This window comes from Oncorhynchus clarkii, chromosome 18, assembly GCF_045791955.1.
Source record: "Oncorhynchus clarkii lewisi isolate Uvic-CL-2024 chromosome 18, UVic_Ocla_1.0, whole genome shotgun sequence".
Taxonomy (NCBI): Eukaryota; Metazoa; Chordata; class Actinopteri; order Salmoniformes; family Salmonidae; genus Oncorhynchus; species Oncorhynchus clarkii.
This window is the reverse complement of record NC_092164.1, coordinates 17,413,731-17,439,732: the sequence shown is the minus strand read 5'-3', so window position 1 is coordinate 17,439,732 and position 26,002 is coordinate 17,413,731. Positions and strand designations below refer to the sequence as shown.

Here is a 26,002-nt window from a genome sequence, read left to right as displayed (position 1 = left end):
ACTAATAAGACAAAACCAACAGACAAACGAAAAAGGGATCGATGGTGGCTAGTAGGACGGTGACGACGACCGCCGAGCACCGCCCGAACAGGCAGGGGAACCAACTTCGGCGGAAGTCGTGACAGTACCCCCCCCTGACGCGCGGCCCCCGCAGCGCGCCGCCACCGTCCTCGAGGACGACCCGGAGGACGAGGTGCTGGGCGATCCGGGTGGAGGCGGTGGAAATCACTCAGGAGAGAAGGGTCCAAAATGTCCCTCACCGGAACCCAGCATCTCTCCTCCGGACCGTACCCCTCCCAGTCCACGAGGTACTGTAGGCCCCCCACCCGGCGTCTCGAATCCAGAATGCCCCGAACTGTGTACGCCGGGGACCCCTCGATGTCCAGGGGGGGCGGAGGGACCTCAGGCACCTCACCTTCTTGCAGGGGACCAGCCACCACCGGCCTGAGGAGAGACACATGAAACGAGGGGTTAATACGGTAATACCTAGGAAGTTGTAACCTGTAACACACCTCGTTTATTCTCCTCAGGACTTTAAACGGCCCCACACACTGCGGCCCCAGCTTCCGACAGGGCAGGCGGAGGGGCAGGTTCCGGGTCGAGAGCCAGACCCTGTCCCCCGGTGCAAACACGGGGGCCTCACTGCGGTGTTGGTCAGCGCTCCTCTTCTGCCGTTCGCCCGCTAACCGTAGTGAGTCCTGAACGGCTTTCCATGTGTCCTTGGAGCGCTGTACCCATTCCTCCACCGCAGGAGCCTCGGTCTGGCTCTGATGCCATGGAGCCAGGACCGGCTGGTAACCTAACACACACTCAAAAGGAGACAAGTTAGTTGAGGAGTGGCGTAGGGAGTTCTGAGCTAGTTCAGCCCAGGGAACATACCTTGCCCACTCACCAGGCCGGTCCCGGCAATAGGACCGCAGAAACCTGCCCACCTCTTGATTTACGCGCTCCACCTGCCCATTACTCTCGGGGTGAAAACCTGAGGTTAAGCTGACCGAGACCCCCAGTCTCTCCATAAACGCCCTCCATACTCTGGACGTGAATTGGGGACCCCGATCAGAAACGATGTCCTCAGGCACCCCATAGTGCCGGAAGACATGGGTAAACAAGGCCTCAGCAGTCTGCAGGGCCGTAGGGAGACCGGGCAACGGGATGAGACGACAGGACTTAGAAAACCGATCCACAACGACCAGGATTGTAGTACTTCCCTGGGACGGGGGAAGGTCGGTAAGAAAGTCCACCGATAAGTGTGTCCACGGCCGTTGTGGAACGGGGAGGGGTTGTAATTTCCCTCTAGGCAAGTGCCGAGGAGCCTTGCTCTGAGCACACACGGAGCAGGAGGAGACATAAAATCTCACGTCTTTAGCTAGCGTGGGCCACCAGTATCTCCCTCTCAGACTCCGCACTGTCCTCTCGATGCCCGGATGACCCGAGGAGGGGAGAGTATGAGCCCACCGAATCAGCTTGTCCCGGACCCCCCTCGGTACGTACTGGGTTCCTACTGGACAGTTGGGGGGGGCCGGCTCTGACCGTGAGGCCCCCTCTATCTCTGCGTCCACCTCCCATACCACCGGTGCCACGAGACATGACGGTGAAATGATGGGAGTTAGCTCAACGGGCCGCTCCTCGGTATCATAGAGGCGGGACAGCGCGTCGGCCTTGGTGTTTTGGGAGCCGGGCCGGTATGAGAGGGTAAACCGGAATCTGGTAAAAAACATGGCCCATCTAGCCTGACGTGGATTCATTCTCTTCGCTGCCCGGATATACTCGAGATTACGATGGTCAGTCCAGATGAGAAAGGGGTGTTTAGCCCCCTCAAGCCAATGTCTCCACACCTTCAGAGCCTTGACTACAGCTAACAACTCCCGGTCCCCCACATCATAGTTTCGCTCCGCTGGGCTGAGCTTGCTCGAAAAAAAAGGCACAAGGGCGAAGTTTGGGTGGCACGCCCGAGCGTTGGGACAGCACGGCTCCGACCCCAGCCTCGGACGCATCCACCTCCACTATGAACGCTAAAGAGGGGTCCGGATGCGCCAACACGGGTGCATTGGTGAACAGCTCCTTCAAACGAGTGAATGCTCTGCCCGCCTCTGCTGACCAGCGCAAGCGCACCGGTCCTCCCTTCAGCAGCGAGGTGATGGGAGCAGCTACCTGACCAAAACCCCGGATAAACCTCCGGTAGTAATTGGCAAACCCTAAAAACCGCTGCACCTCTTTCACCGTGGTCGGAGTCGGCCAATTACGCACGGCTGTAACGCGGTCATCCTCCATCACCACCCCAGAGGTGGAAATACGATATCCCAGGAAGGAAACGGACTGTTTGAAAAACTCACATTTCTCCGCCTTGCAATACAGATCATGCTCCAGCAGTCGCCCAAGTACCTTACGCACCAGAGACACATGCGCCGCGCGTGTGGCAGAATAGATCAAGATGTCATCGATGTACACTACCACTCCCTGCCCGAGCAGGTCTCGGAGAATCTCGTCTACGAAGGATTGGAAAACGGCTGGAGCATTCTTCAACCCGTATGGCATGATGGTACTCATAATGACCAGATGTAGTACTGAATGCAGTTTTTCACTCATCCCCTCCTCGGATACGCACCAGATTATACGCGCTCCTCAGGTCCAGTTTTGTGAAGAAGCGCGCCCCGTGAAATGATTCCACCGCCGTGGCGATGAGAGGTAGTGGGTAACTAAACCCCACTGTGATGGAATTTAGACCTCTATAATCAATGCACGGACGCAGACCTCCATCCTTCTTCTTCACAAAAAAGAAGCTCGAGGAGACGGGTGATGCGGAGGGCCGAATGTACCCCTGTCTCAGTGATTCAGTAACGTATGTTTCCATCGCTACCGTCTCCTCCTGGGACAATGGATACACGTGACTCCTAGGAAGTGCAGCGTTCTCCAGAAGGTTTATCACGCAGTCCTCTCGACGATGAGGTGGTAATTGGGTCGCCTTCTTTTTACTGAAGGCGATAGCCAAATCGGCATATTCAGAGGGAATGCGCACGGTGGAAACTTGGTCTGGACTCTCCACCGTAGTCGCACCAACGGCAACTCCTCTACACCTACCTGAACACTCCTCTGACCACCCCTTAAGAGCCCCCTGTCGCCAGGAAATCACCGGGTTGTGTTGAGCTAACCAGGGAACCCCCAACACCACCGGAAACGCAGGTGAATCTATAAGGAACAGACTAATCTGCTCCTTATGATCCCCCTGCGTTACCATGTCCAGTGGCACCGTAGCCTCCCTAATCACTCCTGACCCTAATGGTCGGCTATCTAATGAGTGCACGGGGAAAGGTTGATCTACCGACACCAGGGGAATCCCTAGCCTTAACGCAAGCCCACGATCCATGAAATTCCCAGCTGCGCCTGAATCGACTAGCGCCTTATGCTGTAGAGAGGGAAAAAACCCAGGGAAAGAAATCAAAACATACACATGACCGACAGGAGGCTCTGGGTGAGTCTGGTGCTTACTCACCTGGGGTGATCGAGCAGTGCTCCGCCTGCCCTCCCGACTCCCAGACGAGTTCCTCCAGCACCGGTCTGACGTGTGCCCTCGTCGACCACAACTGGTGCAGGAGGACACTCCTCCTCCGGTCTCCCTCGAAGCTGCCCCTCCTAATTCCATAGGGATAGGGGCAGGAGGGCTGGGAAGTGGAAACGACAGGGCCTGATCCGAACGCCCGCGAGCAGCCAGCAGATTGTCGAGACGGATAGCCAAGTCAATGAGCTCATCCAGTGTGCAGGTGGTGTCCCGACATGCCAGCTCCCTGCGGACGTCCTCCCTGAGACTGCATCTGAAATGGTCGACCAAGGCCCTGTCGTTCCATCCTGCTCCTGCGGCCAAGGTCCTGAACTCCAGAGCAAAGTCCTGAGCGCTCCTCGTCTCCTGCCGCAGGTGGAACAGCCGTTCACCCGCCGCCCGACCCTCTGGTGGATGGTCAAAAACAGCTCGGAATCGGCGGGTGAACTCTGGGTAATTATCCCTCGCCGAGTCCGGGCCATTCCATACTGCGTTGGCCCACTCGAGGGCTCGCCCAGTCAAGCAGGAGACGAGGGCGCTCACGCTCTCCTCTCCAGAGGGAGCAGGACGCACGGTAGCCAGGTATAGCTCCAGTTGAAGGAGGAAACCCTGGCACCCAGCCGCCGTTCCGTCATACTCCCGTGGGAGTGTCAACCGCAGAGCCCCGGAGCCAGATGTGGTCGCAGGAACAGGAGGTGCTGGAGAAGGGGGTGCTAGCGATGATGTGGGAAGACCACTCCTCTCCCATCGATCCATCCTCTCCATCATTTGGTCCATGGCAGAACCAATCCGATGGAGCACGCTGGTGTGGTGGAGGACTCTCTCCTCCATCGATGGGAGAGGAGACGCGGCTGCTCCTGCTGATTCCATGGGTGGTGCGGGATTCTGTCACGTATTAACAAGGTAGGTGGAATCAAGCGCAGAGAGCAGGTGCAGTGAGTCGATAGTTTATTCTCCGGAACAAACACTGAAAACCCGAAAACAGGGTGAAATAATCCAACACAGGATTAAGATATATCGGAGCAAATAACACAATACGTATTCACTAAAATACATGAAACCAAAACAATCCCGCACGAAACAAGGGCGGGACAACCTACTATAAATAAGGACGTCAATAAACTAAAATACACACAGGTGAAACTAATAAGACAAAACCAACAGACAAACGAAAAAGGGATCGATGGTGGCTAGTAGGACGGTGACGACGACCGCCGAGCACCGCCCGAACAGGCAGGGGAGCCAACTTCGGCGGAAGTCGTGACATGTGCATTCAAATTGCCATCGATAAAGTGCAATTGTGTTCGTTGTCTGTAGCTTATGCTTGCCCATACCACAACCCCATATCCACCATGAAGCACTCTGTTCACAACGTTTACATCAGAAAACCGCTCGCCCACACAACACCATACTGTACATGTGGTCTGCGGTTGTGAGGCCAGTTGGACGTACTGCCAAATTCTCTAAAGCGATGTTGTGGAGGCGGCCAATGGTAGAGAAATGAGCATTACATTCTCTGGCAACAGCTCTAGTGGACATTCCTGCAGTCAGCATGCCAAATGCAAGCTCCCTCAAAATTGGAGACATCTGTGGCATTGTGTTGTGTGACAAAACTGCACATTTGAGAGTGGCCTTTTATTGTCCCTAGCACAAGGTGCAATTGTGTAATGATCATGCTGTTTAATCAGCTTCTTGATATGCCACACCTGTCAGGTGGATGGATGATCTTGGCAAAGGAAAAATGCTTAATAACATGGATGTAAACAAATTTGTGCCCAAAAATGGTTGGCATATGGAACATTTCTGGGATCTTTTATTTCAGCTCATGAAATATGGGACCAACACTTCGCATGTTGTGTTTATATTTCTTTATTGGTTTACTAAAAGGTAATAAAGTGCCATTCTATTCTATTTTTTGTTTAGTTTATTGATGTTTCAGCATTAGTATAGGCTATTACAAAGAGTTGTCATTAAAAACCCTCAATTACTTTGCTGTTACAATAAAAAAAACTAATGTTAATAAATCAATACAACAATTTGAAAGTACTAAAAAAAAAGGCTATGATAAAATGTTACATTCTATTTGATTCCATTCTATCCAAAGGCAGCTTTCATAGATAATCGACTTCAGCAATCGCTGCAACCGCCAGGGACCCACCGTACTTGTGGCCTACAACAAGGCTGGATTTGTTTTCGGAGGTTACATCAGTTAGGACTACGCCCAGACTGGACAGGTGATCAATGATAATAAGGCCTTTCTCTACAGCATCACTGACCAGAGAGAAAAGCCACTACGTCTGTCAAAATCAATCAATCAAATGTATTTATAAAGCCCTTTTTTACATCAGCCGATGTCAGTGTTATACAGAAACCCAGCCTAAAACCCCAAACAGAAAGCAAGGCAGATGTAGAAGCACGGTGGCTAGGAAAAACTCCCTAGAAATGCAGGCAACTAGGAAGAAATCTAGAGAGGAGCCAGTCCTCTTCTGGCTGCGCCGAGTGGAGATTATAACAGAACATGGCCAAGATGTTTCAACGTTCACAGATTACCAGCAGGGTCAAATAATAATAATCACAGTGGTTGTTGAAGGTGCAACAGCTCAGCACCTCAGGAGAAAATGTCAGTTGGCTTTACAAAGACGAGCATTCAGAGTTAGAGACAGCAGGTGCGGTAGAGAGAGAGAGTCAAAAACAGCAGGTCTGGGACAAGGTAGCACGGCCAGGTGGACTGGGGACAGCAAGGAGGTAGTCCTGAGGCATGGTCCCAGGACATGCCTTCTCTCTTAGAGAGTGCATACTTAAATTCACACAGGACACCGGATAAGACAGGAGAAATACTCCAAACTGACCCAAGGCCCCCGACACATAAACTATTGCAGCATAGATACTGGAGGCTGAGACAGGAGGGGTCGGGAGACACTGTGGCCCCGTCTGACGATACCCCCGGTGGCCAGTATGGTTTCACAGATGGAAGGCATGGTCTTAATGTAGGTGTCTTAATGTTTTTGAATGGCAATAAAGCACAGGTCAGTTGTATACCAGGAAATCATTACAAAGTCAATGCTGCTGAGATGCATGGCAACGACCTGGTGTTGACCGAGTGTGAGGTCTACAGAGTGGAGGGTGAGTGACAGTCACTTAGGACAAATCTCACATGGTACCATATTCCTTTTATACTGGACTACTTTAATGTAACGAACAGGATTAGACTTACAGACCTTTGAAGATACCCTGGAACAATGTATGCCCATTGATACAGTACATATGAACCCCATTTCTATCCATACAGACTTAGGAAATCGTCTGGCAAAGCCCTGGAGAACCGCTCTTTGGACATTTGAGTAAGTATTAGTCTTTGAACCTAACCTAACCTGCACACCACATACCAAAAACACAGCAATTCAGTTATTATACAAAAGCCCCAGCTGAGGGAGGAAGTGCAACTGCCAACACCAGAGTCCGAAGGGATACATTCTAATAACAAGTATATCATATAAGCATATTATGCAGATAAGACATCTTAATTATCTATGTTACTCAACTCATTCGGATTCTTCCGCCACAACCCCTTTGGCAGTGATTACAGCCTTGATTCTTCTTAGGTATGATGCTACAAGCTCGACACACCTGTATCTGGGGAGTTTCTCCCATTCTTCTCTGCAGATCCTCAAGCTCGGCCAGGTTGTATGGGGAGCGTTGCTGCACAGCTATTTTCAGGTCTTTTCAGAGATGTTCGATCGGGTTCCAGACCGGGTTCTGGCTGGGCCACTCAAGGACATTCAGAGACTTGTCCCGAACCCACTTCTGCGTTGTCTTGGCTGTGTGCTTAGGGTCGTTGTCCTGTTGGAAGATTGAACCTTCGCTCCAGTCTGAGGTCCTGAGCACTCTAGAGCAGGTTTTCATCAAGGACCTCTCTGTACTTTGCTCTGATCATCTTTGCCTCGATCCTGACTAGTATTCCAGTCCCTGCCACTGAAAAACATCCCCACAGAATGATGCTGCCACCACCATGTTTCACTATAGGGATGGTGCCAGGTTTCTTCCAGACATGACATTTGGCATTCAGGCCAAAGAGTTTCATCAGACCATAGAATCTTGTTTCTCAAGAAAAAATTTAAAACTCCAAGTGGGCTGTCATGTGCCTTTTACTGAGGAGTGGCTCTGCCTCGACACTATTCGGTCTCGGGGCTCTACGGAAAATTCCTTCGACCTCATGGCTTGGTTTTTGCTCTGACATGCACGGTCAACTGTGGGTGCCTTTCCAAATCATGTCCAATCAATTTAATTTATCACAGGTGGACTCCAATCAAGTTGTAGAAACATCTTAAGGATGATCAATGGAAACATGATGCACCTGAGCTCAATTTAGTTTATTTTGCCTTTATTTAACTAGGCAAGTCAGTTAAGAACAAATTCTTATTTTCAATGACGGCCTAGGAACAGTGGGTTAACTGCCTGTTCAGGGGCAGAATGACAGATTTTTACCTTGTCAGCTCGGGGATATGAACTTGCAACCTTTCGGTTACTAGTCCAACGCTCTAACCACTAGTCAGGTAGCAAAGGGTCTGAATACTTATGTAAATAAAGTATTTCAGTTTTACATTTTTTTTATACATTTGCAAAATGTTCTAAAAACCTGTTTTCACTTTGTCATTATGGGGTATTGTGTGTAGATTGCTGAGGATTGTTATTATTATTATTTTATCCATTTTAGAATAATGCTGTAATGTAACAAAATGTGGAAAAAGTCAAGGGGTGTGAATAGTTTCCGAAGGCACTGTATATCCTATTCAGACCCTCCTATGTCAGTGTGAAACATTACATGAAATGCATTGCTCTCATATGCAATCCTCCTGACAGTCATTATTTCCCATTGTATGTTGATCCCAAGCATTCCCCAGCTCGTACTGCTGACCAAAGTGGACGAGGCCTCAGGCTGTTACTGCTGACCAAAGTGGACGAGGCCTCAGGCTGTTACTGCTGACCAAAGTGGACGAGGCCTCCGGCTGTTACTGCTGACCAAAGTGGATGCGGCCTCCGGCTGTTACTGCTGACCAAAGTGGATGCGGCCTCCGGCTGTTACTGCTGACCAAAGTTGATGAGGCCTGCCGCCTGGTGGCAGAGGAGCTGCAGAATGTTTGGCTATTGCATGTAACGGCATGGCCGTTAAAGATCAACACAAAGCGCTAATTGGCTAAGTTAAAGGGATAGTTCCCACAAATTACAAAATGACATCTGTTTCCTTACTCTGTAAGCAGTCTATGGACAAAGGTATGACCTCAATCCATGCTTCGGTTTAGTTTCCTTGGCACGGTTTCAGGTGCATCCTGTTTCCATGGATCATCCTTAAAATGTTTCTACAACTTGATTGGACTCCACCTGTGGTAAATTCAATAATGAGTCATTTCTAAATGTGTTTGTGTTTTTTAGACCCGCGAGTTAAATGCGTCCCTGGGTATTCCTTCTTGTATTCCGCCAATGAACAACTACAGCCAGGAGTGTGAGCAGGACCCCAACACTGATATCCTGCTGCCCAGTCTGAACCAGATGTTGAACTATGCTGACAGCTTCTTCAAAAAGCAGCTAGAGGAGCAGGAAGAGCTGCACCCATCTAAAGCCCGGCCCCGCCCCAAACCTGAGCCAACAGAGACAAGTACTGTTACATGCACACAATAATGCGATTATTGTGGATAGCCAGATTAATATAATAGTTTGATTCAAATGTTTACTTGCTTTGCTTAGAATAACTATTTCCCTAATTATCCTGTTTGCATGGACACATCTGAAATCAGACTACCTGACCGCACACTGATAAATGCAGACAATCGGACATATACAGTTTGTAAAACTCCTTAGAAAGACGCATACATTCAGTTGTCCCGAACACACGTCAGTCGCGCTAGAGGGAGGCTCGCTCGGCTAGTGCTAGAACATGCACTGATGAAATACCCCACTGGAACCCCAATTAAAGTGTTTCCATGTCCTAATAATTAGAAAGACTGCTCAGAAAAACAGGGGTTTTAATCCGCGTGTGCTTACCTCAATTTCAACCCGACACTGATTTAAAATAAACAGAGTAAGGTGTTTGAATGTCTATTGCATAATCTGCCTACTGCCATAATCAGTTTAATATACAATTATTAGTGTGGATGTAAACATTGTTTGAGTTACCTATATTTCCTGGGTAAGATGCAGTAATATAACCAAGTATAGGTTTCATGCATCTATATGTTGTTGGTCTGTGTCTATCTTCTCTGCCAGGTTGTACTCCACCAGAGGTGGGGCTCCCCATCTATAGTCCGTTCCCCAGTTGTGGAAATTCAACACAGGGACACTCAAAGTCAATATTAAATGAATCATTGTTAATTAACAGCAAGCTGGAGAGGTTACAGTCAAACAGATGCATAAAGTACTGTTCTGAAGTGAGCTCCCCCAGGGCAGTCCTGTTAGTTCTCTTATATACTGGTTACAGACACATTACATAGGCATGGTTCATAAGGTTGGTTCCGGGCATGTGTCTGGTTATCTTAATTTATAAAATATATTCTGGGCGTTCTGCCAGATGGTCCTGAGGAGGGGCTCATGTCGCCCGCTCTCATATCTTTACCAATCACAGGTAGGAACCAATGAATATTTATGACAGTAAGACAAGATGAACATTTTCAAGGCTCTCTCTTCACAAGATAACATTTTCCATCACACTACTTTCATGATTCAAGACATGATCAACATTGTTGTTACGGATTCATGTTTTTACCATACTCCTTTAATATTTCATTAAAAGGATTCACTCTTCTGTTTTTACTCAATGATTGTTGTAAAATGGTTTGCTGTTTGTACCGGACTGCATCTCCACATGTCTCTTATGTTGGATGTCTCTCTCTGTCTTTATGAAAGTTTGGACAACTGTAGAGCAAGTCTGAGTGAGTCAGGTCCTAGATATGCAACAGATATTTATTCCGCATTTAGTTTTGTTAAATGAAAATACTGTAGTGAACAAAGTACAATGAGCAGTATACAGTTGTATGTCTTATCTGACCAATAGCAGTACAGACTCTGCAGACAACCATACAATATGTGTATGTAGTATTGTATCTAATTACAATATACACTGAGTGGGCAAAACATTAAGAACGCCTCTTCCCATGACAGACTGACCAGGTGAATTCAGGTGAAAGCTATGATCCCTTAATGATGTTGCTTATTAAATCCACTTCAATCTGTGTAGATGAAGGGGAGGAGACAGGTTAAATAAGATTGTTAAGCCTTGAGACAATTGAGACATGGATTGTGTGTGTGAGCCATTCACAGGGTGAATGGGAGAGACAAAAGATTGAAGTGCCTTTAAACGGGGTAGGTGCCCGGCACACCGGTTTGTGTCAAGAACTGAAACGCTGCTGGGTTTTTCAAGTTCAACAATTTCCCGTGTCCACCACCTAAAGAACATCAATATTAGGAAGATGTTCCTAATGTTTGATATACTCAGTTTAAATTGTAACTGGGCAAAGTCAGAATGGAAGAGACTCTGAGAATTAAGATAAAAAGGTTTATAAAGCGATAACTAAAAGTTGCCTTTGAAACACATCTGGGATCAGCGTATTCCCCAGAATCCTATCCTTAACTATTAGAAGGTAAAATCCCAAACTGACTTCAGATCAGTATCACACCTACAACCCTAGCCACTCAGACTTCTGGTCCCCAGCCTGATAGATGTCATCAAAGTAGCTGTTAGAGTAGCGAAGCATCTGGACCACGGCAGTGAGCAGGAGGATGTCTGTGTGGACGTCCAGCTCAAGCTCACGACTGTAGTTCTTCACTGGCAGGACACAGGACTGGGACACACCCAGACACACACTCACCTCACGGGTCTGAAACACACACACACACACACACACACACACACACGGTTGTAGTTAAATAAACATGGTGTACTATGTGAGAATAGGGTTCCAGACTCAGCCATGCACTCACCATCCTCTCTATGTAGTGGCTCAGGTAGATGTTGGTCAGGTCATCTCTCACTAGTGGACAGGCCTCATCCACCTTGGTAAGCAGGACCAGCTGGGGAACACCTAGTGACACAACACACATGAACACACACATACACAGACATGTAAACCCACGCGCGCACTCACTTCCTTCCTTACCCTGCTTGTTGATCCCCTTGCGGATGGCGGCGAGCTTGTCCACCATCTTGGCAGAGAGCAGAGTGAACTTGCAGGCATCCAGTACGTAGACCACACAGTGGATCGTGTCCTTCAGGCTGGGCGACTTACAGAACCCAACACCATCCGTCTGGACAGACATGGACGGGTTGAACTGGGGGAGAGAAACAGGACATCAGCCCCCAAGATAAATATACTGCTACTGTACTATCAACCACATGCTTTCCCTAACATGAGGCTGGTTCTACTTTAACTCGGATGACAGGCTCATTGTAATGGCTGGAATGATTGGTATAAAACACATGAAATCCTCTCGTTGATACATTTCTATTCATTCTATCTTCCTCCAACAGCCTCCACTGCTACCATTTGCCAGTTTTACACACCTGGTACCGGTCTTGTACGTGGCCCTTCAGGATACTGTTGACGTCGTCTATATCCAGCCCTGCGCTGTGTCCTTCCTCCAGGCCCATGGTGTCACACAGGACCAGAGGGAGAGCCTTCCTACCCTGATCTGCCTTGATGCTGTAGGTACGGAACTACAGATAGAGAGATGTGGAATGTTAAGTCCAGTACAATAGGGATGTTCCATAAGTCTTGTATAATTTCAGACAGTAGTTTTGAAAGTGGTGCTCATGAGTCAAAACGAGAGAGGGGGAGGGCTGGGGGGACTGCGGGGGGCTGGGGGGACTGCGGGGGGCTGGGGGGACTGCGGGTGGTCTTGCATGGTTGGTGGCCTGGCGGTTGGGAGATTGGGCCAGTGGCTGGGAGGTCGATGGTTCGGGTCCCCGATTCGGGAGATCTGTAGATGTGCCATTGACCCTGGTTGGTCCTGTGGGTCGCTCTGGATGAGAGTGTCTGCTAGATGACTGAACTTAATGTAAATGTTGAGCGGCTTCACTGCAGGTAGATGGTATGTTTTAAAATTCAATTAAAAAAATAATAATAATAATAAAGTTCTACCTGATGACATCATTAAAAAAAACACAATAAAACGTAAACAGCCGTTTTCAAACAACTATGAGATTTGTGGGGAGCAAGAAAATACCCTCCTTCTGGCTAGAAACTCACTGCAGGTTTAGAAAAGTAGTTTTCTTGACTTTTAATCCTACCCCGTGCTGTCACAGAGAAGTATTTTTTAAGACATTTCCTTTTAAATCACAGATCATAGAAACATGCAATTTTCCCATAAGTAGACACTGATATGGTGCTGGAGATAATAAATACGAGGTGAAAAGTGACAGAATTGTCTTTTAAGATCCCAGTCTGCATCTTTAAGCCACAACCACACACACACACTCATGCGGGCACACAAACAGTACCTGTGTGGTGAGGCTGGTGCCAGCGCTGCCGGTGTTAGCCTGCCCGGTAACATGTCCTTTGAAGACAGAGTTGATGGAGTTGAAGAAGCTGGACTTGCCGGCCCCGACCGGACCCACCAGCAGAACTCTGGCCTGGAACACAGACTTTACCTCAGGCTTATAGTTCTTGATATAGTCCATCAGGCGTTCCTTGTTGCTGTTAATGATAGAGATGGATGGAGAAAGGAAGAGAGAGAGATGAGTGACAGACTGGATTGATTGATTTAAGTATATTCATTGGAACAGCAGAAGTGGTACTAGATGCATCACTAGTTGCATAGTATTATGATTTTTGTATTGCTTTTGAGATTTAACAGACAGGATACCTATATCCTTCCCAGTCAATTTCCCTCCAAGGAGTCTTCAGAAGGCCTCCACAGTCTGCCAGAAATTGAGACCAAAAAAAACAACTGATTTAATCAATACACTCATTGCTTCAACAACCTCTCCCGCAATGTGAGCAAGACAAAGGAGAAGATCGAGGACTACAGGAAAAGGAGGGCCGAACAGGCCCCCATTAACATCGATGGGGCTGTAGTGGAGTCGGTCGAGAGTTTCAAGTTCATTGGTGTCCACATCACCAACAACTATCCATCCTGGTCCAAACACACCAAGACAGTCGTGAAGAGGGCACGACAAAACCTCAGGAGACTGAAAAGATTTGGCATGGGTCCCCAGATCCTCAAAAAGTTATACAGCTGCACCATCGAGAGCATCCTGACCGGTTGCATCACCGCCTGGTATGGCAACTGCTCGGCATCTGACCGTAAGGCACGACAGAGGGTAGTGCGAACGGCCCAGTACATCACTGGGGCCAAGCTTCCTGCCATCCAGGACTTATATAATAGGTGGTGTCAGAGGAAGGATAAAAAAATTGTCAAAGATGCCAGTCACCCTAGTCATAGACTGTTCTCTCTGCCACCGCATGGCAAGCGATACCGGAGCGCCAAGTGCAGGTCCAAAAGGCTCCATAACAGCTTCTACCCCCAAGCCATAAGATTGCTGAACAATTAATCAAATGGCCACCCGGACTATTCACTTTACCCCTACCTACATGTACAAATTACTTCGACTAACCTGTACCCTCAAACATTGACTCGGGAACAGGTACCCCCTGTATATAGCCTTGTTATTGTTATGTGTAATGTCTGCTTCCAACTCACACCCTCAAACACATAGATCCCCTAAACACAGCTCACTTTCCAGCTCACACCCGCAAACACCTAGATCCCCTGAAAGCAGCTCACTCTCCAGATCCAGATCCCAATCACCTGAATTCTAATCACCTGTTCACACACCTGTATGTCATTATCACATGTGACATACGTCCTTCAGAGCTCTGGTTTTTCTCGTGATTTACTCCTCCCGTGTATGATAGTTTTTGTCTGCCTCACTATGACGCCTATTCCCTGCCTGTACTTTAGCCTATTGGATTTCCTGTTATCAACCTATTGCCTGATCTCCCGGACGACGTTACTAGCCTTTTCCCTGCCTGTACTGTTGCCTTTTTGACCCCCTGTGTATGACCTTCTGCCTGCCCCTGGACCCAGCTACCTGCCTCCTCCTGTGTATGACCTTCTGCCTGCCCCTGGACCCAGCTACCTGCCTCCTCCTGTGTATGACCTTCTGCCTGCCCCTGGACCCAGCTACCTGCCTCCTCCTGTGTATGACCTTCTGCCTGCCCCCTCCTGTGTATGACCTTCTGCCTGCCCCTGGACCCAGCTACCTGCCTCCTCCTGTGTATGACCTTCTGCCTGCCCCTGGACCCAGCTACCTGCCTCCTCCTGTGTATGACCTTCTGCCTGCCCCTGGACCCAGCTACCTGCCTCCTCCTGTGTATGACCTTCTGCCTGCCCCTGGACCCAGCTACCTGCCTCCTCCTGTGTATGACCTTCTGCCTGCCCCTGGACCCAGCTACCTGCCTCCTCCTGTGGTCCTCTGCAATAAACACCTGCTGCGCCCTGCACTTGAAACCATCTCTCTGTGTTCATTACATTATGTGTTGCTTTTTATTACATATTAAAATTAATAAATATTTTCTTAACTCTTTCTTGAACTGCACTGTTGGTTAAGGGCTTGTAAGTAAGCATTTCACGGTATAGTCTACCTACAACTTGGCGCATGTGACAAATAACATTTGATTAGATTCACATTGCCTTCTGACTGGTTTTAATATTTTGCCATATTGGTCACATATATCCAAGTGTTTCAGTAGTGCCTAGGGAGTAGTGGCTATAAATGACCACTCACCTTCCACTCTGTACACCTCACACTCTGTCAGCTGCAGGTCATTGCCATGCATCTCTTCCCCTTCAAAGGTGTAGCTGTTCCCTGCAACAATTTGAACTGTAGAGGTGTTATTATTAAGAAACCACAAGACACCAACATTAAGACCATTCTTTCCATCTGTGAAACCATACTGGCCATCGGTACTGGACACACGCAGTGGCTTTTCTCTCTGGTCGGTGATGCTGTAGAGAAAGGCCTTATCATCGTTGATGGCCTGGTTAGTCTGGGCGTAGTTCTTACTGATGTAACCTCCGAAAACAAACCCAGCCTTGTTGTAGGCCACAAGTACGGTGGGTCCCTGGCCATCACAGCGGTTGTGGAAGGCTGAATGCATGTAGCTGTGGACGCTGGCTTTGAGCAGAACAAAATATAATAGAAAAGTACTTTATTACATTTTACTGACCCAATTGCTTTGTTCTGCCTGCATTGCTGGTATCTGGCCTGATAAAATGAATCTCATAAAAAAAATGTTTTTCAAAGATGCCATTAAAATGAAGTCCATTGTTCTGACAAACCTTTGTAGAGCAGGTGGAGTCTGACATGGCCGAACAGAGACAGCAGCTTCTTCTCCTGTTCTACTGACAGACTGGACTTCACAACACTCATTGTGTCACTAAGGACCTGAGGTAGAAAGACCAGCAATAAATAGTAACAGAAACCCATCATACTGATGAACCTCACCTCGCTGTATAGACACGCACCGAGGAAAGAGCGAAAGGAATGTAGAGTGGACAAACTCATATTTTCATAGATGCTACCACACAAATATGTTAGAATTACTTATTTTGAAGCGCTTTCTTTAGATTGTTATGATGATGTAGGTGATCTTACCGTTTGTAACTGATGATCGTGTTAGAAATATAACTATTCTAATGCAGTGGGCTGCTGGGCTTCAATCATTCACAACAACTATATAATCAACCACAACATCCAGGTCGCGCAGTATAAAACAGAGACGTTTCAAGCTTTCCTTTTCTTAAAACCGAAACTTTGGCTGCTTTGAGTCACTCAACTTGCCTTTCTTTTTGTTTTCAATACAGGACAGGACCGCTAGTACGCTTGATAGAGCTCTTCTGGCACGCCGTTGGACGGAGTTAGCTTCTTTTTTTGTAGGAATTTCTCGATGTGCAGCCCGGAAGAGGGAGTGCAACTTGCACAGCCTGTAGCCTTCCCTCCACAAGTCATGTCAGGAAATACAGGGCTTCTACAGTAGGATAGAAGACTGGGAATTATTCATGGCTTAGAAATATAACATAGTGGTATTTAATTGACAATGAGCTGTAATTCTATCTGAAGCTAGAGAAACGTCTATGGTCACTTTAAAATGACCTGTACAATTCTCAGGTGTGGATGGATGTGTGGATGGATGTGTGTGTGTGTGTGTGTGTGTAAGAAGAGAAGCGGCAGGTCAAAACAACACGGGCGTTATTATATTTTTATTCATGTTGTCTACTTTTTCAATATCATCTTTTTTTTAACAGCAATATCCACAAAAAATATTAACAGTAAAGTCTTAACAGTAAAGTATTTAACTGTAAAATATGAACAGTAAAGTATTTAACTGTAAAATATGAACAGTAAAGTATTTAACTGTAAAATATGAACAGTGTGCAAGAAAACATGAGTTATGGCACATCAGAGCGACCAGATACAAAAAAATAGATATTACATTTCCTTCATAATCTATAACTGATCATTCACAATTAATCAAGGCAGAAAGATACGGTAACGCTTGACTTTACAGTCCCTGTCCCAGCCGGAAGGAACACATTGTGGTAACAATGGGGACTTTCAACCTGGGACCAAATAGTCCTCGCTTGACTTTACAGTCCCTGTCCCAGCCGGAAGGAACACATTGTGGTAACAATGGGGACTTTCAACCTGGGACCAAATAGTCCTCGCTTGACTTTACAGTCCCTGTCCCAGCCGGAAGGAACACATTGTGGTAACAATGGGGACTTTCAACCTGGGACCAAATAGTCCTCGCTTGCAACGAAACACATGTTTTTACCATGTTATTTATAAGCAAATACCAAGTTAAAGGAGACTGTAAAAACAAAGCGTTACCAGAGATACATACTGTATATGAATACACAGGAGATAAAAACACAATGATGAGTCCAGGTAAAACTGACCTGAGATCAGTGTCTTAGGGACAGAAATTTGTTTTAGGGTTCTAGCGTTCTGCTCTGGGTAAGACCTATGATCAGATTCCATTCCCCAAATCCTGACATAATCTTTAGGGGGAGAAAACTTGAAACGGACCTAGATCAGCTATAGTGAATGATGTGGGAATGGGAGCACCACAAGACTTCCATTCTAGAGCTTTGTGTCCTCTTTTAAGACTGTTCACTCAAATACTCTCAACTATTCTTAAGTCTAGGGCTAGAATGTTGTTCCTGACCATGTGACTTGACCAGGTAAAACTCCTGGTCCTAACCAGCATACAACACAATACACCACAACAAGGCAAACCATCAATCAACCAATCAATCAATCAACCAATCAATCAAACAACCAATCAATCAAAATAACCGTCCGTGGAATGAATGAATTAAGGAATAACAATAATCTCCCTCAGATAATCACTTTTAAAAGACATTAGGAAACTGTGTGTGTGTCTGTCTGTGTGCGTGTGAGAGAGAGACAGTGATTTAATGGTTCAAGTTTGTTTCTCACAGTGCTGTGCCTGTGTATAAGAAGCTATGCTATGAGTACGGCCACTTCACTGCTTTGTAGATGTGGTTGGCTCCCCATTTAGTCACTAGGGGATTGTGTGTGTGTGTGTGTGTGTGTGTGTGTGTGTGAGAACCTCAAGCTGAATGAGGAAACAGACAAAATTCTGACAGAAGGGAAACATTTACGCAAAAATTGAACATCCACAGAAAAGATTCTGCAACAGGCTGACATTCAATTAAAGCGCATTTTGTTTTTTTGGGGGTGGAAAAAGTTTAATGCACTTTGATTGATTTCTGGCCTAGGTTTTATCTTACAAACACTGTACCGTTCGATAATAATACTCGACTGACCTGCTTCCATTTAGAAAGAAACTCAAACCAAACCCAAAACAGCTACTCTCAAAACGTATCACTTCTGCACATGGCTTAAAGAAAGTTTATACACTTTTGTTTTTATTTTCTCTAGTGTCTTTTACATTTTTTACAATCAAGTTTGGTTTGGGAGTAGAGGAATAGGACTGTGGAGGTGGGGACACGGGACACCACTTTGTAATTCACTCTTGTTCCTCAATAGAACACACGATGAGCCAATAAGCAAAGCCCAAGAATTGATGCTTGCTCTTATTGTCAGAACTAGTGACGTATCTAACCACTGATATAGGATCAGATATTTGTACACCCCCCTTATGGTTCAAGTTAAGATTGGGGATGATAATCTGATCCTAGATCTGTGGTTAAGGTAAACTTTTGCCTCAAGTGTAAGTTAAGGAGTGAATGGAAACCTACAGTATCTGCTAACTATATGGCAATAAATTGACAAAATATTGAAACGATAAGTAATTAAAAAACATATATATATATATATGTACTATATATATACTTCTGGGGTTAAAAACTTGAACAGTTAGCCTCTCAGTACTCGTCAGTACTCAAGATAGAAGTTTCATTAGGCTGTGTTTACACGGGCAGCAAAATTCTAATCTTTTGCCCAATTATTGGGAAAAAGAGCTAATCTGATTGGCCAAAAGACCAATTAGTGGACAAAGATCTGAATTAGGCTGCCTGTGTAAACTCAGCCTTTTAGACAGATCTAGCATCAGATGACCCTCTCTAAATCCTAACCTTTACCATTAGAGGGAAAACACAAGACTGATCTTAGATCAGTGTCTATGAGCAACTTACTCCACAAGTCGACACAGCTGGAGTTTTGGCCTATAGAAAACCCACTGACCAAGAAATCAAAACCAAAGCAGTAACACTGTTGATCGATAACCGTCGCTAGAGTGGGAGTGTATGTAGCCTATGCTTTAGCTCAGTGGGCTAACACAGTCTTGTGGCATTGCAGATGATCCGGGTTTAAACACAGTGGGTACATATGCAGCATGTACCAACCTGCTCAGTGTTTACAATGCCATGTTCACAAAAACACAATGTCTTGTGGAAACACTGACATTACCGTTGACGCAAGGTTTCAGGAAGGGGCCATCCCCATTGTGATACTTAGAAAGTCAGTGGCAAGTCAGCCACTATATGGCTAACAAACACACCGTGTATAGCCACGGTGGTTTAGTGATGGGTAACCATGCCTGAGACCTGAAGACTTATATTAACTTCCATGGCTAATGGCTAGGCTTTAGCTGAGAGGGCTAACACAGCTTGTATCACACGAACGACCCAGGTTTTACACCAGATTGGTCACACATAAACCCCCACCTCACCAGATACTGCTATCAATCAATCGATTAATCAATGAATCAATAAATCATTGATTCACTAAAATACATGCTATACATCAGCCTATAACTTCATGTAGGCGACTGTGGATTCCTATTAAGATAATTGTCCTTTTTTGAAGTAAATCTGTCATCTCCACTTGAGTGTCACTATCTCTGTGGGTGAGTCAGTAACCAGTATCAGGTAGGGCTGCATGTTAGTGCAGGCTTACCCTCAGCACCACAGAGAAACAACTCAGGGCTAATATCACTAATGTGGCAATGTGGTCTGTAAACACAGACACCGCCCCCTAGCTGTGGCTATTGAGTATGGCGCTTTTCCAGAGTGGCTATTTCGTTTCTCTGTGTGTGTGTGTGTGTGTGTGTGTGTGTGTGTGTGTGTGTGTTGTATGTATAGCTTGACAGAGCTGGGCCATGTTGGCTGTTGCAGAGTCAGCCAGTGGGAGTGTGTGTGTGGGCAGAGGTGTGTGTGTGTCTGATGTGCAGAGATGAGTGTGCAGCTATAGGATGATGCAGGGTTTCTTGTCTTTGAAAGGGTTTTCTGACGTTGGGATGCCAACGAGGAGAGGGTCGTTACGGGCGTGCTGCTCACAGTAACTCATCAGGTCTGCCGCTGCCTTAGACACCTGGGGGGGGGGGAGAGAGAGAGAGAGAGAGAGAGAGAGAGAGAGAGAGAGAGAGAGAGAGAGAGAGAGAGAGAGAGAGAGAGAGAGAGAGAGAGAGAGAGAGAGAGAGAGGGGGGGGGTAGAGGGAGAGAAGGGGGATAGGGTGAGAGGATGAGTGGAGAGAGACAGGAGGCAGGGAGAGGGATATTGTGATGCTTTGGCAAAAGTGGACTGCTCCTTATAGTGGATTTCTCCTTACAGTGGATTGCTCCTTACGGTGGATTGCTCTTACAGTGGATTGCTCCTTACAGTGGATTGCTTCTTACAGTGGACTTCTCCTTACAGTGGATTGCTTCTTACAGTGGATTGCTTCTTACAGTGGACTTCTCCTTACAGTGGTTTGCTTCTTACAGTGGACTTCTCCTTACAGTGGTTTGCTTCTTAAAAGTGGATTGATCCTTACAGTGGACTGATCCTTACAGTGGACTGATCCTTACAGTGGATTGCTTCTTACAGTGGATTGCTTCTTACAGTGGATTGCTCCTTACAGTGGATTGCTCCTTACAGTGGACTGATCCTTACAGTAGATTGCTCCTTACAGTGGACTGATCCTTGCAGTGGATTGCTTCTTACAGTGGATTGCTTCTTACAGTGGATTGCTCCTTACAGTGGATTGCTCCTTACAGTGGACTGCTTCTTACAGTGGATTGCTTCTTACAGTGGATTGCTCCTTACAGTGGACTGATCCTTACAGTAGATTGATCCTTACAGTAGATTGCTCCTTACAGTGGACTGCTTCTTACAGTGGATTGCTCCTTACAGTGGATTGCTCCTTACATGCTAATAAAAACCTTAGCGTTGACACACACCTTAATACGTTCGATCCCTGCCTCGATCCTCAGTTGTTCCACCAGTTTCCTGGCCTGCGCGATGTTGTTATTGGTTGACATCCTGATCCATCAATACACACACCCCCACTATGGAAAGGGAGAGGGGAGAAGAGAAGGGGGGAGAGAAAGAAATAATTTAAAAGCAGCTTTATACTGCCCTCATGTGGTTTTCTGCTACAGTCATCGTGTTTTTTTCCCCCTCAGGCTTGAATGTACATTTACTGTCCTAAATCACACACACACACACACACACACACACACACACACACACACACACACACACACACACACACACACACACACACACACACACACAAACCTAGCGGATGGTGTGCAGATCGGGGGGCCAGTCTGCACCAAGGGCCAGACAGGTGTGTGTTGGGTTGGTAGCCAGGTGTACCAGGTAGGGCAGGTGTGTGTTGGGTTGGTAGACAGGTGTACCAGGTAGGGCAGGTGTGTGTGCAGGGGAAGGACTGATGAGGTGAGTTGGGTCACTCAGCTGGACAGAAGTGGTTGTGACCTCAGGTCAGATGGACAGGAGTGGTTGTGACCTCAGGTCAGATGGTCAGCTGTAAACCTTCACCTCCTGCAGAGTAGAAGTTTCACATTATTAATATCACATGCACAGTACAGTGAAATAGCTTTCTTGCAGACTCAAAACCCAACAATGCGATAATCAATAACAATGTAATACTAGAAAAAAAACACACGAGAAATAAGAAGAAATATGGAGAACACAATAAGTAAGTAAACATACTTTATACAGGGTCAGTTCCAATACCGTATTTACAATGAGCAGGGATACTGGAGTGATGAAGGTACTGTAGATTTTAACATTTGGTGACTATTATGTTACAGTCATATACACGTTTCAACTACATAGTAATTTATAACTGTCTTTCATTTCTTTTGGATTCACAGAAACAACATTCATGTTGTCACAGGGCTGTAGAATAAAGTACTGTACCAAACTATTCACCAGAAAATATGTGCCTCTCCCTCCCTCTCCCTCTCCCTCTCTCTTTCTCGCTTGCTCCCTCTCTCTCTCTCTCTCTCTCAGGAGTCCTGCTGTAATTACTCTACTGTGGAGGACCTTGAGATTAATGGCTCTAATTAGGGCTGTGTGTGTGTGTGTGTGTGTGTGTGTGTGTGTGTGTGTGTGTGTGTGTGTGTGTGTGTGTGAGTGTGAGACAGAGAGAGAGAGTACATTATGTATGAGCTACTAACTAGATATAAAGTTTGACAGTTTAAAGGCAGTAAATGTGCATGATAAAATGTAAGGCATGCAAAGAAAACGGTCATACATGCTGTCAAATCCGTTAAAACGTTTCAGAAACGTTAGGCCTATAGCCCGCCTGTTACCACATAGCTAATTTCATACGCCTGTTGATGTTCCAACTAGTTTCAAACTTTCCTAACGAGGGTATATTCTCTCATTCCCAGACAAAGGGTAAGTGACCTGAAGCATTGTTTGACAGCCTTTATGATTTATTTTTCGACACTCCGAATTATATCCAGGCCTATAGGCCAAAGAATAGCCAGTTATAAACAGTATCGTCGTGTCTTGTGCAGTGTGCTAGTATAGACCATCACATTAGTAGGCTAACATGATTAGACAATACACGGTATTGATTTGACGGTATTTATCAGTTCATGGCAATTCCACTGGTAGGCAAATTAAATGGCTGAGCATCCAATATGGACCCTATAGCTGACGCGACACGCGTAAATTCCCAACAATGGACTACATGGGTCTGTGTGTTGCCCCTGCATGCCTGTCAGCCTGTTCTGTTTAAAACAGAATGCGGGCATTTTGACGGATGAAACAGTGTCCTATTCCTCGGCCACACGCACACACACGTATAGGCCTACTACGGTAATAGGCCTACTGCATAGTCGAATCTCAGCCGGAGAATAGGTTGTTGACATGTCGTTAGAATGCTTATGGACGCTATTCGCCTGTTGGAAATAATGCATGTCTTGCAAATAGCCTATTATGCAAATTTGACGCTTCCCTCAATAAAACATCCAGCTGTTTAGACATCGCTGCTTCCCTCTGATCTATCAGCTACAGCGTGCGCTACCGACGTTTTGATAACGTTTCTCCCACAGACCCTGTCCCCCAGTTTCTCTCCTCCCCACCCTCTCTCCGCCCTGGCTTGGGAAACCCGAATTCGTGACTCTCTCTTTCCCATAAACGCTGCTTTTCCATTGACCAAAATTAGGGAAGGCAAGAGCACATAAACCGCAAATAAGTACACGGTTCTGTAAAGAGGTGATATAAACAGATAAAATAGAGTGATATTTCCCAACTCACCTCCGAATGCGCTGTATTCCTGATTTAAAGGGGCAGTTTCGTCGGTTACACAGTCCGTTCGTTCAATCTCGGTTTTTACCGAATCAAACGCCACCCCCTCTGTTGGCTAGCGGTGTCTGTCCACCCTATTCCACTCCCTCCCTTACTCCGTCACTTCTGACAGCCAGCTAGCGCTCTCACACACAAACTTGATTTCCCCCCTTGAGAAAAACAAATGGGTTGATTCAGAGCATAAAGCATGAAGTTGCACTTAGACGTCTATCTAGGTTCAGTTTAGCGTTTTTCCCACCGATGGTTAAGGTTAGAATTGGGGAGGATATGCAGATCCTAGATCAGTGGTTACGGGAGTTCAATAAGATTGCCCTTGTTCCAAGTCGAAAACCAATCGGTATTGTACAATTGCATAAACATTTAGATTGTGGTGCTTTATGTAGAACTATCGAACATCAGATATTCATGTAAGTATTTTCTCTTTGACGTCGTATGTGCCCGGAGTGTGAGCTGCTTTCAATATATCCGCATCTGGACACCGAATTGATACAGTATCAAGCAGCAGGGTGCAGTAACACATATACACTCAGAGAGGCGCCCTTACGCAATGTTATTTACAAAGAGAAATTACACTTCATTCCGACTGATATACAAGCTACTTACTAGGCCTAGTTGGTAGACAGAAAATCTCTGCCGTATTTTCACCTAAAGTGAAAATATACACACACACACACACACACACACACACACACAGTGGCAGTCTATAGTCATTCCCCACCAGAGAGCTAAAAATAGCAGGGAGAGGTGAGAGAGAGAAAGGGAGGGAGAGAATGAGAGAGCAAGGGAGGGAGGGAGAAAGAGAGAGGGAGAGAGCATTTACCGCATTGGCCTCATTTCTACTGAAGTATGAAATTATGCTGATGGTACATTTAGCTTTCATTTCCTCTCCTTTGATGTCTCTCTCTCTATCTCCTTTCTCTTTTTCCCTCCATCTTTCGTCCATCTCTCTCTCTCTCTCATTCCTCTCTTTCTCCCCTCCCTCCCTCTGTCTCTCTCCCTCCCTCTTGCTCACCCCTCTCCCCTCCCTCTCTCTCTCTCCATCTCTCTCTCTGATGTGAGCAGCAGCAGTATCAGATGTAGCTGAAGCACTAACACAAACTACAGAACATTGCAGTACGCTAAGAATCTAGATCAGTACTGAATTGGAATTCTCACAGTACCATTTGGATTCTAGATCAGTACTGAATTTGAATTCTCACAGTGCCATTTGGATTCTAGATCAGTACTGAATTGGAATTCTCACAGTGCCATTTGGATTCTAGATCAGTACTGAATTGGAATTCTCACAGTACCATTTGGATTCTAGATCAGTACTGAATTGGAATTCTCACAGTGCCATTTTAATTCGAGATCAGTACTGAATTGGAATTCTCACAGTGCCATTTGGATTCTTGATCAGTACTGAATTGGAATTCTCACAGTACCATTTGGATTATAGATTAGTACTGAATTGGAATTCTCACAGTGCCATTTGGATTCTAGATCAGTACTGAATTGGAATTCTCACAGTGCCATTTGGATTCTAGGTCAGTACTGAATTGGAATTCTCACAGTGCCATTTGGATTCTAGATCAGTACTGAATTGGAATTCTCACAGTACCATTTGGATTCTAGATCAGTTTAGCAGTATATGAGCATGTAACAGAGGTCATTTGGTGAACCAAACTCGGGTGAACACAGTTTTGTGGCACGCAGATGACCCGGCATTAAACCCAGTTAGTCAAAAGACTAAGGACTGTATTTCTGTTAAATCAGCTGGGTTTAAAATCCTCCCCATCACCCTGAACTGTTACTAGTCAGTAGCCCCCAGTAGGTGCTAAAATGATGTGATGTTATCTAAGAGCATTGTCATGGTTATGTGTTGAAACCACAATGGCCATAGTCTCTCTATACAATATATGACTCATGAGTGGTGACTAAAGGGACATATACACACTCTCTCCCTCTATCTGACTCTCTCTCTCCCTGACTCTCTCTCTCCCTGTTCTCTCTTCCCACCGCTCTCTGACTCATAGAGCCTGTGAGAAACTCCTCTCCATGAGATGGCTGTTAACTTCATTATACCCTGGGCCGGGTGTGTGTGTGTGTTGTTTGTTTTATAGTCTCTATGTTAAAACAGGGTCAACTGTGTTTGTGTTTTTGATGGAGGATGTTAAAACAGTGTTGATGTGTGTTGTATGTAAACAGCATTATGTCAGTGGCTAATTAGTTACACTTACACAAAGATGGCATCAAGAGTGTATGTTTGTGTAACCCCAGAGGCACGTGAAGGGTGTGTGTGTGTTATCAGGGTGTGTGTCGCCCTCATTAAGATCCTACAGAGGTGCTGCTAACCTCAGGTCTCCTCTCATTACAGCCTGACACACACACACACACAC

General features: G+C 46.2%; 2 protein-coding genes across 3 annotated transcripts; both read right to left on the bottom strand.

The window, feature by feature from the left end:
• Positions 1-9,876: 9,876 nt before the first annotated feature.
• Positions 9,877-16,477, bottom strand: LOC139372482 (interferon-induced protein 44-like). Of its 2 annotated transcripts, none has more exons than XM_071112203.1 (9): positions 16,368-16,477; positions 15,866-15,971; positions 15,312-15,701; positions 13,388-13,442; positions 13,023-13,218; positions 12,087-12,239; positions 11,683-11,854; positions 11,507-11,607; positions 9,877-11,403 (listed from the first exon to the last, which is right to left on the bottom strand). In XM_071112203.1, the coding sequence occupies exons 2-9, from the start codon at positions 15,954-15,956 to the stop codon at positions 11,203-11,205; spliced, it is 1,359 nt and encodes a 452-aa protein (XP_070968304.1). In that variant the 5' UTR covers positions 15,957-15,971; positions 16,368-16,477; the 3' UTR covers positions 9,877-11,202. The 2 variants fall into 2 exon arrangements, with proteins under 2 accessions (XP_070968304.1, XP_070968303.1); XM_071112202.1 differs by having other exon boundaries at positions 16,182-16,423.
• A 1,797-nt stretch (positions 16,478-18,274) lies between these two features.
• On the bottom strand, positions 18,275-21,742 carry LOC139373108 (guanine nucleotide-binding protein G(I)/G(S)/G(O) subunit gamma-7-like). The gene is made up of 3 exons (XM_071113219.1): positions 21,576-21,742; positions 21,236-21,343; positions 18,275-20,387 (listed from the first exon to the last, which is right to left on the bottom strand). The coding sequence occupies exons 2-3, from the start codon at positions 21,314-21,316 to the stop codon at positions 20,262-20,264; spliced, it is 207 nt and encodes a 68-aa protein (XP_070969320.1). The 5' UTR covers positions 21,317-21,343; positions 21,576-21,742; the 3' UTR covers positions 18,275-20,261.
• Positions 21,743-26,002: the final 4,260 nt, after the last annotated feature.